This window comes from Meles meles, chromosome 12, assembly GCF_922984935.1.
Source record: "Meles meles chromosome 12, mMelMel3.1 paternal haplotype, whole genome shotgun sequence".
Classification (NCBI taxonomy): domain Eukaryota; kingdom Metazoa; phylum Chordata; class Mammalia; order Carnivora; family Mustelidae; genus Meles; species Meles meles.
This window is the reverse complement of record NC_060077.1, coordinates 26,538,000-26,550,356: the sequence shown is the minus strand read 5'-3', so window position 1 is coordinate 26,550,356 and position 12,357 is coordinate 26,538,000. Positions and strand designations below refer to the sequence as shown.

General features: G+C 44.6%; 1 protein-coding gene across 1 annotated transcript in view; it reads right to left on the bottom strand.

Annotated features, from left to right (window-relative positions):
• LIMK2 (LIM domain kinase 2) overlaps positions 1-10,113 on the bottom strand; it is a 60,234-nt gene extending 50,121 nt beyond the window's left edge. Inside the window, exon 1 of the mRNA XM_046024449.1 lies at positions 9,953-10,113. Within this exon, the coding sequence (XP_045880405.1) occupies positions 9,953-9,968 (16 nt within the window). The 5' untranslated portion in view covers positions 9,969-10,113. The remainder of the gene's footprint in view (positions 1-9,952) is intronic.
• Between the last annotated feature and the right edge of the window lie 2,244 nt (positions 10,114-12,357).

The window sequence follows — 12,357 nt, the reverse complement described above, 5'->3', positions numbered from 1 at the left end:
GTTGATTCCTGCTCATTCCACTTAGCGAAGTCAAGAAAGTCTTTGTAAGGGAAGCTAATACTTGAGCTAAACCTTGAAGGATGGAGAAGATTTGCCTGAGGCTGAGTAAAGATGGGGAAGGGCTGTATAGGCTGAGAGGTTAGCATGCGCAGTAACACAGAGTGAATCCATGTCCCTCCAAAAAGGACAAAACACAATATCCCTGCTGTGGCTCAGATACCAATTTCTTGAAATAAAGAAGGCAGCTGAGATCAAGCTGTGGTACCTGACTCAGCCCTAGAAAGCAGGACAAGGTTGTTACAAAACTCCCTTGTATGCTCCGTGTATGCAGCTTTGTTCTCTCTGGGTAACTCCAGACTGCCACAGGCACGGTGACAGTCACTGGACCCTGTTTCACAGGCTCAGGGGTCATGAATAGACAATGCACAGCTCCAGACATTTCAAGATTGCTCAGCAGCATTCTGGGACAGCCAGGACACAGGCAGCTTAAACAAGCTAGCAGAAGGCTTTAAAACCTTGACCCAACTGTTCCTCTCCTCCAGTTCCACAGCGGTAAGACATAGCTGTCCATCACCACATGAATCTAAAAATTCTCAGACTCTCAAGAGGGGCCTTTTTGGTATTTTGGGTGGCAGTGACCCAGAGAATGCACTACTATCCTCACAAACTCAAAGGTACAAAGTCTGAGAGACTTACTCAAATTGGGTTATGGATAGTGCACAAGCAATGAATTTGTAAGGTTTTCTTTTCTTTTTAAAATTATTTATTTATTTATTTATTTATTTATTTATTTATTTATTTATGTGAAAGAGAGAGAGAGAGAGAGTGCAGAGCCAGTGAAAGAGAACATAAGTGTAATGGGGAGGGGCAGAAGGAGAGGGAGAAGCAGACTCCCCTTCTAAGCAGGGAGCCCGATCTGGGACTTGAACCCAGGACCCTGGGATCAGGACCTGAGCCGAAGGCAGATGCTTAACAACTGAGCCACCCAGGCACCCAGGTTTTCAATGAAGACAGACGTCCAAATGAATCTTCCAAGGTATAGAGGTACAGGTTTGAAACGTGTTTGGAACTCTTAAAGGGAAGGGTTTTTGGGTCAGTTTGTGAACTATTTTGTTCTATCCCCAGCAAACCTCATTATTTTAAGCCACATCTTGTTTCTAATTTTTATTTTTTAACCCAAAGGAATGGTCTCTAACTTGACCACCCACTTACTCAACAATTCAGCATCTTGGCCCTGAATGACTTCTGGCTATTTATGAAATTCAAAAATGATCAGGACTTTCCACTATGAGGATATTTAAGATAAGTTGTTATTGACACACCCTCCAGAACCTGCCTTTTCTTGTCTTGAGAAACCCAAAGCCATCCACCAACACTTATTTAGCACCTGCTCTATGCTAAGCTCTAGGGGCCTAACTCCAGATTGCCTTTGGCTTAGGTCATGCTCCCAGGGTCCTGGGATTACGCTCCACCTCAAGCTGTCTGCTAAGTGAGAAGCCTGCTTCTCCCTCTCCCTCTGCCTGTCACTTCCCCTCCTTGTTTTCTCTCTCTGTCAAAAGAATAGGTAAAATCTTTAAAAAAAAAAAAAATCTAGGTTAAATCTCTTTCTCATTTGCTGCTCTTTCCCAACACGACACATAGCTGGCATGGAATAAATATTTGCTGAAAGAATGACTAAAGTGTGTCCATTCAATTTAGCAATAAGTGGTCACTCTGACCCTCAGTGAGACAGTTTCAGAGAAATGGTGGGGGCGGAAGTCAAATTGCAGTAAGTGGGAAGTGAGGAAATGAGGGCAGTGATGTGTAGATAACTTTTTAATAAATGTAGCTGTGAAGGGGAGAAGGGTGGTAGCTCAAGCAGAAAACAGGGTCCAGATTTTTTTTTTTAAATGGGAAAGACTTGAACTAATATAAATGATAACTGGAAGGAGCCAATGGGGAAGGGAGTAGTGGTAGAGATAACAGAAAGTGCACATCTTCTGAGAGATGGGATAGGATAGACTCTAGAACAGGAGTGCCATACGAAATAGTTGAGCCTTTCTTCTGTAGACACTGGGAAGTCTGGGTGAGCCAGCTAAGACTGTACTGTAGATAGGGAAAAGAAGTGAAAGACCTGAACTCAGGCTGTGGTGAAGGACAGGGAAGGACTGGAGAGACATCTGGAAGGTGGAACCAGGTGGGTATGTGAGAAGGGAGTAGTATAATATTAAAGGAATGAATGGCCCTCTACAATGTGGCTCCAAAGAACCTTTATTTCTCACATCCATTACAAAGGGATGCTCTAATCACATCTTCTTTTTAAATATTTTATTTATTTATGTGACAGAAAGAGAGATCACAAGTAGGCAGAGAGGCAGGCAGAGAGAGAGAAGGGGAAGCAGGCTCCCTGCTGAGCAGAGAGCATGATGTGGGCCTCGATCCCAGGACCCTGAGACCATGACCCAAGTCCAACGCAGAGGCTTGAACTGAACCACTGAACCACCAAGGCACCCTACTAATCACATCTAGATCTATTTTCTGTTTCTGCTGCATACATTCATGTTCTTGCATACTGACATTCACATCTCAAGCTATTGGGTGTTTAAGATACTTTACTGTCTCTTTCCTTAATCAAACTTCTATCCTTCTTTGATGGTCCCCCAGAGGGGGACTTTTTTCACTTTGTCTATACCTGCTTTATATCATTTGTTTTGTGATTATAGTTCATTATGTTTCATTATGTTTCATTCCCTCCCTCTCTGTGTTCTCCATCCCCACTCCTAGATCTAAGGGACAAAGGCTGCATCTTGACCATCTTTAAATCTCCTGAGCCTAGCATAAAACCTGATGCAGAACAGACACTCCTTTGTGTGGCAAATCCACCTGAAAAGCTGGACCAACTGCCAACTCTAAAGGTAATTTCCAAAGATAAACTTCAATAGTTAGAGAAATGATTCCATTGAATAAGGGTTCGGGCTCTCAGGATAACTACCTATGGGTAATGTCACATATAGATGCACAGGCCTGTTTTTCTGTTGAGCATTCACACTGTTTTTCAGTTAAGTACCTGAGCAAGAGGGGTGCCTGGGTGGCTCAGTGGGTTTAAGTCTCTGCCTTCGGCTCAGGTCATGATCTCAGGGTCCTGGGATCGAGTCCCACATCAGGCTCTCTGCTCAGTGGGGAGTCTGCTTCCCCCTCTCTGCCTGCCTCTCTGCCTACTTGTGATCTCTGCCTGTCAAATAAATAAATAAAATCTTAAAAAAAAAAAAAAGTACCTGAGCAAGAATATTCACCCAAAGCTTTCAGCTTCTCAAGCCCAGATACTCTTTAAAAGAAAACTCTTGGCTTCTTCAGCTCTCTATAGCCCTGAAAGTTGATGATCTTAACTCTCTTACCACTTTTTTTTTTTTTTTAAAGTAGGCTCTACACCCAACGTGGGGCTCAAACTCACAACCCTAAGATCAAGACCTGAATCCTCCCCCAACTGAGCCAGTCAGGTGCCCCAACCCTTTTACGACCTTTATTCTAAGGAATGCAAGAGAAATATAATAATACAAAGTCCTGGAGATTTCTGTGAGGCCCAGTAAAAGACCGATCCAGAGTCCAGTCTGCCTGGAAAATATTTCGTCAATGAGGAAAACACCTCATTGCACCAGGACCTTCACCCTCTACTTCTACAATATTTACTTCTCATATTTGCAGACTTATCAACCGTGCCTACTGATTGTCAGAGGCTAGAAAAGGAGTTTGACAAATTAAATGTCCCCAGCAGCCTCAAAACAATAAGGGGCCCTTATTTGGAGTTTAATAATCAGAAAATGATTTCACAGTTCTTATTGCAATTTGATGCTTTAAAGAAGTTATGTGTGTGCAATGCAAAGAGGGTGAGAACTACAATAAATGGCTCATTACTAAGGTTCTCACCCTCAGGATCTTTTGAATCCTGGCATAAAATATATTTATTTGAAAAATACAGACATATATTCAGCTTATACACACTTCTCTCTCCTGCCTTAATAATTGGTGATGTGGCCCTCAAATAATCTCTGAATCCACTGGGGCAGGCAGTAGGATGACAGGAAGGTGAGGCTAGAAGGGCCCTTCAAAATCATCTACTCTACTCCAGTCTTTCTATTTTTCTTAAAGAAAAATGGATTTGAAGAAGGAAACTCGAGTTGCCTAACCATCAGAAAGCTGGTCCAGGAGGGGCTCAAATCCAAGTTTTGAAACTACTAGACCAGTTGCATTTTTATTATCATATGCAGCCTCAGACAAGTTAGGACTTGCTTAAGACTACACAGTTATTCAGTGGAAGGGCTCAGCCTGGTACCCCAGCTCAGTGCCAGTGCATTTCTCACAAGACACTAACGTTCACCTTAATCTTGGTCTAAGAACTGGGTTTCTGCAAACTAGCCCTTTTCAGACTTCAAAGTGGTGAGAAAATTCCAGGTACTGAAAGCTCATGAGACCATAAAGCCTAGCCTGAACCAACATGCACAGACCCAATCCTTTCATTTGAGAAAAATCTTTGATGCTTCTCATGTTCCACTAGACAATGAGAAGCAGGAACAAAACCCAGCCAGTTCAGTGCAGCACAAAACAACCTGTATGGTAACTGCTGTGCTCCCTGGGAACTGGCAGGTCAGGTGTATAAATCCCACTTGTCCCAGGATAAAGAAGGAAGCAGAGGGGCAGAGCAGCAACTGGTAGGGATCAGCCAAAAGAGAAAAGATCACACCTTAATGAAGTGAGTACCAACAAGACTAACAGTATGATTAACATTCCTCTAGATACTCTCCTTTATATCCCAAAGGGTTTTCCTCCTCACTAGCTTACCAACTATTACCAAGTGTCTATGGAAAAAAAGATTAGATGATTTTTTTTTATTAACATACAGTGTATTATTAGCCCCAGGGGTACAGGTCTGTGAATCGCCAGGTTTACACACTTCACAGCACTCACCATAGCACATACCTTCCCCAATGTCCATAACCCCACCACTGGCTTCCTACCCCCTCCCACCTACCACCGGCAAGGATTAGATGATTTTTAAAGGAGCTTCTGGACTTCTCCAAACCTTATATTTCTCTTTCATAAGAGGAGGGATCAAATTATTCCTTCTAGCTCTGAGTTGGTGACACCAAACCAGGGGACTCTCATTTTTTGGCTTAAGACACATACACAGACATCTCAGAAGGTTTCATTCTTGCTGTTGTTTCCATCTGCCTTTTGTTTTATTAGAAAAACCTTGTAAGGGTCAAGAAGAAGAGCAGGAGCTAGACCTAGGTTTGAAACCTGGTTCTGTGTCCTTGGGAAAATTATTAAACCTTTCTGAACTTGTCCCTTAATCTTTAACAAGAGGATAACCACCTACCTTACAAGATTACCAAGAAGATGAAGAGAAATAACTTAATGGTTGTGAAAATACCTCCTGCGGTGCCTGGCACTTAGTTGGCAACTGAAAGCTTTTCTTTTCTTCCTTCATGTATATCTAGAGAGTTGGCTAGGGAAAAGGTTGAGTTGAATTACACTAACCTCTAAGATCTTAAGGAAATGTTTTCAAAACAAATTCAACAAATGTTTTCTACATACCCGTGTGCAAGACAAAGACTAGGTCATGAACTTCTGGGGTCCTTGGTGAGTAGTCATGGAGTGTAAGAGACAAGGATGTGTACAGAAATAACACATGTCAGAGAGGGACAAACTAGGTGCTGAGAGCAGTGCAAACTTGGTAGAGTAATAAGACACTTGGTAGAGAAACAAATGAGAGAGATGGTTCCTGTGGCTTTCTAGCGTTCAGGTTCTCCTTTCCAACCATAAGTCTCCTTAACTGTGAATGAATAGGCATTTTCTTATCTGGGGGAAGGCATTTTCTTATCAGAGAACTGGTTAACCAATTAATATGTTCCCAAACAGCAGTTCTCTACCCATTGTCAATGATATGGGGAAAAAACCAACTACTTTTGAGTCCTTATAATTGGACAGTGGTGTCCTAAGCACATGTGAGCATGAATTAATAGAATATAAAGATCCTATAAGATGAAGACTCATACTGAAGGACTATTACTCTTTCCATTTTATGAAGATGAAGCTAAAAAGCTCAACTAACAAGTGTTAGAGCTAGGTTTAGACCACAGGTCTGCTAACTCCAAAGTCTATGTGTTTAACTATATTTTAGATTTTCTTTCCTAGAATAAAGAAATTACAGGCAGAAAGACTTGACAATAAAATGCCAAGGTAGATGCTCAAGGAATACTCTAACAGAACTAGGCGATGGTTTCATATTCTAGCTCCTGCTGGGTATATATTAATAGGTAAAAGAGTCTAATTCTTGTTTTTATATAAACAAAGGTTAAGAGTGAGAAGGTTGACAGGCTTGTAAAAGAATCCTAGAGCTCCAGGTCCTCTCACCGAAATGCCAAAGTGATGCAGCACCCCTTCCTAATATGCCCCTGAACCCTAGCCCTTTCCAGGTTTGCACTGATCAAAAGCCAGCTCTGCAATGGTAATCAGCTCAGCCACCAGAAGACATGGGAAACCTAACAGAGCCCTTTGAACATGATGGGTTTCTTTTTAGCTTTAAAACTTTGTGGTCCTCTTGGACACTATGTTGCTCCCTCCATCCCATATCCTCGGCATCCAAGTCACCCTGCCTTGCCCAACATGAGGTAATTCCTATGGTCTGTGCTACCTTCCCCATTCCTGTCACTAACACCTAAGCACAGGGGCCACTGTACCCACCCCCAGATTAATGCCTTCCTCAACCTTGTCCAATCCATCATGCCCACCAATGTCAGATTTATAGTCTAAAAATAAAATACATCATGACTCTCCCAGTCTCTAAACCTATGGTCTCTACAAATTCCACAAGTCTAGCATTAAACCCTGTATGGTCTGGCTTTACCTACCCTCTCAGCTTTATCTTTCACTTCCTGTAATTTCCCCATTTGTGCATTCTGGCCTCTACACACGTATCAATTCACTATCCCTTGTGAAAACCTTGAAACTTGCCCAGCTAGGCATCCTACTTCCAGTTTCTTCTCTACCAGGCTATCATACCCAACTCCACCCTCCACGTCACTTTTAATCTACCTAACACTTCACAAATTTTACCTCAAATTTTGGTCAGCATTTCCTGGCCAGATCTGGTAGCCACCCTGGATATCTTGCTTTTCTTCAAACATGCCAAGCACATTCCTGGCTCAGGGCCATGGCTCATTCCCTTTTATTCCCTCTGCCTAAAACATTCCTCCCACAGATATCCAAATAGCTCACTCCCTTGCTTCATTTCTCGCTTAGATGTCATTAACCAGGGAGTCTTCCCTGACCTCCCACTATCCCTACGACTTTATCCTACTTTCTCTTCAGAGCATTTATGACTGATGTTTAATATTCATATATTTACATATTGTCTATCTCTCCCACCAGAACATACTCTCCATTAGGGAAGGGATTTGGTCTCTTTAGTTTCCTGCTGATTCCACCAGGGCCTAGAAATGCTTGGCACATAGTATGAATTCAATATATGTTTGTTAGGATAGATGTATGAATAGAGTTCTCCCCTACCTTTGAAATTCTATAATGTTATCACATACAGGCTTTCTTTCTTTCTTTAAGATATTTAATTTGACAGAGAGAGAGAGAGAGAGAGAGAGTGAAAGGGACAAACCACATATTATTCATTTCCACAAATATTTATTACAGACTTTTTGTGTACCAGACTCTTTACCTCAAGCAGCTAGAATATCAGAAAGAGCACGGGAGGAGAAATCCTAGGTTAGTCTTGTCTCTACCATTAGCTGAGTGACCCTTAACAAATCCATTTTTCTCCCTGGGTTTCTTCATATGTAAAACCAGGAGAGTTACATTATCTCAAGTCTCTCCTGGCTCTAGCATCTGTTAAAATTTATAAGAGGTAAAACATGGCCCAGCTCAGTGCCTTAGACATCACAGGTACTCAGTAAATATTTGGTTTCTTTGTTGTTGATTCTCCTGTTACACAGGAACCTGAGTAGTCTTGGAACAGTTTAGACAGAACAAGTAAAAGTTTAAGCCCCACTTCCTTCTCTGACTCCACGGGAGTTCTCTGGTGTTTGTGATAATAAAGGATTCTGGTGTTTGTGAGAGGACAAATCACTGAATTTGAAGTTGGACAATATGAACCACTGCCATTTATTTGGCTACAGAACGTTGAACAAGTCATTTCTGAGCCTGAGTCTCCCCACACATAAAAAAAAGTCATATTGGCCTACTCTCAACTCTTCAAAGACACCTTTCTATGATGTTACATCTACTTGGAATGTTCTTTGCCCTTTCTTTGTTGGACTAATTTCTACTTATCCTCAAGGAACAGCATAAATTTGCTTTATTCACTCTCCAACCCCTTACTCTTACAGCATTTACCTCCATTGTTTATCTCAATTATTATAGCATTTATTTCCCTTGTTACCTCAATTATTTAGTTTCTAGAACTGTAACCACCACAAAGGCAAGGACTGTGTCCATTATACTACTTTATAGTAGTATATACAGTCCATTATAGCCCATTATACTACTCAGCGCTCGGTTAAGTGCATGGCACAGAAGTATCCAACAAATATTTTTATGGACAAATGTCTAAACTAATGCACTGAGACACTTTAGTACCTCTAGAAAGCTTTTGGTTCAGAGAATCTAATAAACACTATCACCCTCTAGGATCTTTTACAAGTTTCTGTGAATCAAGGTTCAAAACGGAATGTACACAGAGGTTAGAAAAGTCACTGGAAATCATTTGAGCTGAAGAACTCTGGAAGCTAAAAAAAAAAAATCAGAGAAAGGGACAGGGGATATTTATACCCCAGCCCTCTTGCTCCAGAAGCCTATTATCAAGAATGAGAAGAAAAATCCCATGCTTCCATGGTGAGGAAGTGACCCACTGGTGGCCTGGTCCTTGTATTCAGGATGGAGGAAGTGACTGTCCACAAGCTGAAAGCCAGGAAGTGGGGGCAGATATCCAAGACAGCCTCCCTCCTCCACCATTCCCTCCTGCCACCTCTAGAAATCTTTTGGACGCTGACCCTGGTCGACCCAGAGGCTAGGCCACCCGCACAGGTGGCTGGGAAACATAGCCAACACAAAGTCCTGGTGTAGGGAGGATAGGCCAGAAGGGCAGGAAGCTGTAGGGTGGGTGGTGTGTGAGGTGACTGGGAAGGGACTGCAGGCCTGGCTAACCTAACTCTAAAGCGACCATTCACCTCTGGACAACTCTTCCTTCCAAGAGGGGTTTAGCCACATTTCTTTCTTGTCTCAGAGAGGCCAAAGGAGGACCCAGTTCCCATGGAGGCCCCAGAACCCCACGGGGCCTACATTCCCCAGGAATAATGCTCCAAACTCTCTCTAACCTCTAATCCGTTTCCTAAACGCCAAGGGAGCCCACGCTCCGGGTTCTGGCAAAGGACCAAGAGTCACAGGCACCAAGATATCCGCGAGAAGCCTTGGATCCGGTCGGAGAAGTCATACTATTCTCCATTTCCCACAGAAAACGCAGAAATCAGGGTAACTCTCTATCCCCTTATAACTGCCCCAAACCCTGAAGATCCCGCCCTCCACATATTCCACATATCCCTCACGCCAAGGGAACCCAGACCCCCAGCTTTCTTAGAGTTTTAATTTGAGGGCCTGTGGTCACCAGATCCACAAGAAAAGTTGGCCCCCTGACAGAGCCAGCATCCTTTCCTTCAGAGACCTCAACTCTCGGAGAGCCTCCCAACCCGCCTGCTCCCCGGGGCCTTCTGTTCCCGGTCCCCCAATTCTCGAAGCCCCACAACCTCCTCGCGGAGTGTTATGCTCACGCCCCCCATTTCTGCTAAGGAGCGGGAACCGACGGGAGTCCACTCAGCCCGAAACCCCCGAGGCTGCCAGCTCCCCTTAGGCGTCTTGGGCCCGGGCTTCCGAGATAACGGCGGGACAGGACGGGGAGGCCCTTCCTTACCCGCCTGCGCGGCCATGGTCCCGGGACGCGGAAATGGGGAAGTGGCGGGGACCGCAACGGCTACTCTCAGATCCCGCAGCCAGCCGCTTCAGGCGCCGGAGGAACTCAGCCCCGGGCGCAAGCGGGATGCATAGCCTACGGCGCCCGGGGAGGACCAAACCGCACCTGGCACCGGGGTCCGCCCGCCGACACCCCGCCCCGCCCCGCCCCGCCCCGCCCCCGGGGCCAGACCCCGCCCCCTGGCTCGGGCTCTGTGGGGACCCTGACGCCTCCTACTGCGACTGGCGCGGAGCTGGTAAAGGTGGTTGTCAGAGGCCCTGAGCTGGCTCCTCAGGAGAGTCCTCAGGACTCCCTGGAGGTCTCATCAGAGTACCTTCAGCCCATTTTACAGATGCGGGCAGCCTAGGACCCGAGGGAACAAGTTTGACTACCTTGAAATGGCTCAGCTCATTAGAAGCAGAAGTGAGATAGGAACCCAGGTCTCCTAACTCCCAGGCAAAAGCTCTTTCCAGTAGTGTTTGGAATCAAGAATATGTATGAAGGGATGCCTGACTGGCTGAGTCAGTAGAGCATGTGACTCTTGATCTCAGGGTTGTAAATTTGAAACCCCACGTTGGGTGTAGAGATGGCTTAAAAATAAAAAACTTTTAAAAAATGAATATGGAGAAGATACCCCACAAAACTGAGGAGGCTGAGGGTGGACTTTTCTTAGAAGCTTCCAGCTCAGAGAAGCCACTTATCTGCACCACTATGAGTAAACTGGCACCCAGTAGATAATCTCTAGGTCAAAGATGGTATGAAGGTGGTGCAACCAGCATTCCAGGGGCAGATCCTTCTTGAAGCCAAATAGGTATATAAATGAATCCAGCACACCAGATCTTCCAGTTTTTCAAGATAAGCCAAAACTCCAGGTACTTCGGTGAATTTTCCCACTTTTTAAATGTTGGTAACATTTGGAAATTTTTTAAGTCATGTAGACCAAAGGAAACACTTGTGGAGTGGATTTGCCCTGCTGGCTCCTCTTTGTGGAGCAAAGAGCAGTGGAAAAGGAGTTAGAACAGCAGCCTGGTTCCTGGCAGCTGTTAGCTGGCTGAGGGATCTTGAGAACCACTTCCCTTCATTGGGCTTAGTAAGGAATTGGGGTCTTCCATGTGACAAAGGATGGACTACATCAGCTGGACCTGCAGTCCCTCCCATCTAATTCTCTGGTACTGAATGTTTGGCAGCTGTCATTTCCTCAGACTAGATTTAGGTCATGGGAAAAGTGTCCAAATGACCAGGAAGAGGCAGGGATGGGGCTCAAGGAAATGGATCATAAGCTCCTACCAAGGACAAAGTTCAATCATGCTGTATCTGGTTCCAGCACTTGAGTAAGCAAAGGTGAGCACAATTCTCTTTCTTCCTGCCCTCTATAATCCAAACCGGATGCAGGTCAGTGGTTCTCCTCTGGGTGTGGCAGGTGGCTCCTGAAGTCCTGTGTGTGGAGAAAGTGCTGAGGGGGTGGGAGAGGGGATGTGCCTGACTTCCTTTAGTTCCTGGGAACCTCCAGTGGTTGGTTTTTACAGTGAGGAAATCTCTGATTATAATGGCCACAGGATTATGTGTTGAATTAAAGTGACAGGGTTCCAGGGGACCCTGACAAGCCGCCTGTGGCTAGCATAAAGGAAGAAGGGATTTTATTCATCCTATACATGCAAAGAAATCATGCTGTATTCCCAGGCTCACAGGCACTGACGCCTTGGAACCAAGACCCCTGTTTGCCCCCTTTCCTCTGCCCCATAGCAACACACTCAGGTCTGTCTCTTCTCCCTCCTAACTCTCTCATTCCACTTCCTTCCCACCTCCAGCCTCCAGGTGTTCCCTAACAGTGAGTGCAGGGATAACCAACTCCCCCTAGTTCCCTCCAAGTAAGTTTAGGTATTTCTTGAGAAACACAAATTGAAATGTAAAGAAAGTAATCTGTAGAAATGGTATAACCAAGAGATAGCATTCCAATATAGATCCAAAGAATAGTCGCAAATCACTTGTGAACTTGAGGGGAACTTCTGGAGGACAGAAAAGTCCTGTGTAGGGAGAAGATGGGGGTTTCTAGTGCCCAAGTCACCTGTTCAGTTTGATTACCTGACCATAGTTTGGTCAGTCCCTGAGGCCAGATCCTGCTGACTGATTCACAGTCAACTCTTTGGACCTATAGAAGTGAGAACCTGGACACTGAAAACCGCCTTAAGGTTCAGACTCTGCCTCTCAAAAACCTTCAATAGCTCCTTGTTACCAACAAAATAAAGGCCAAACCAGACCCTCATGAGTGAACTACATCTCACTTTGCAGCCTTCTCTCCCTCACTCCAGAACTCTTTTTCCTGAATACATTCTGCCCTTGTACCACTCTGCCATTCCTATAACCCA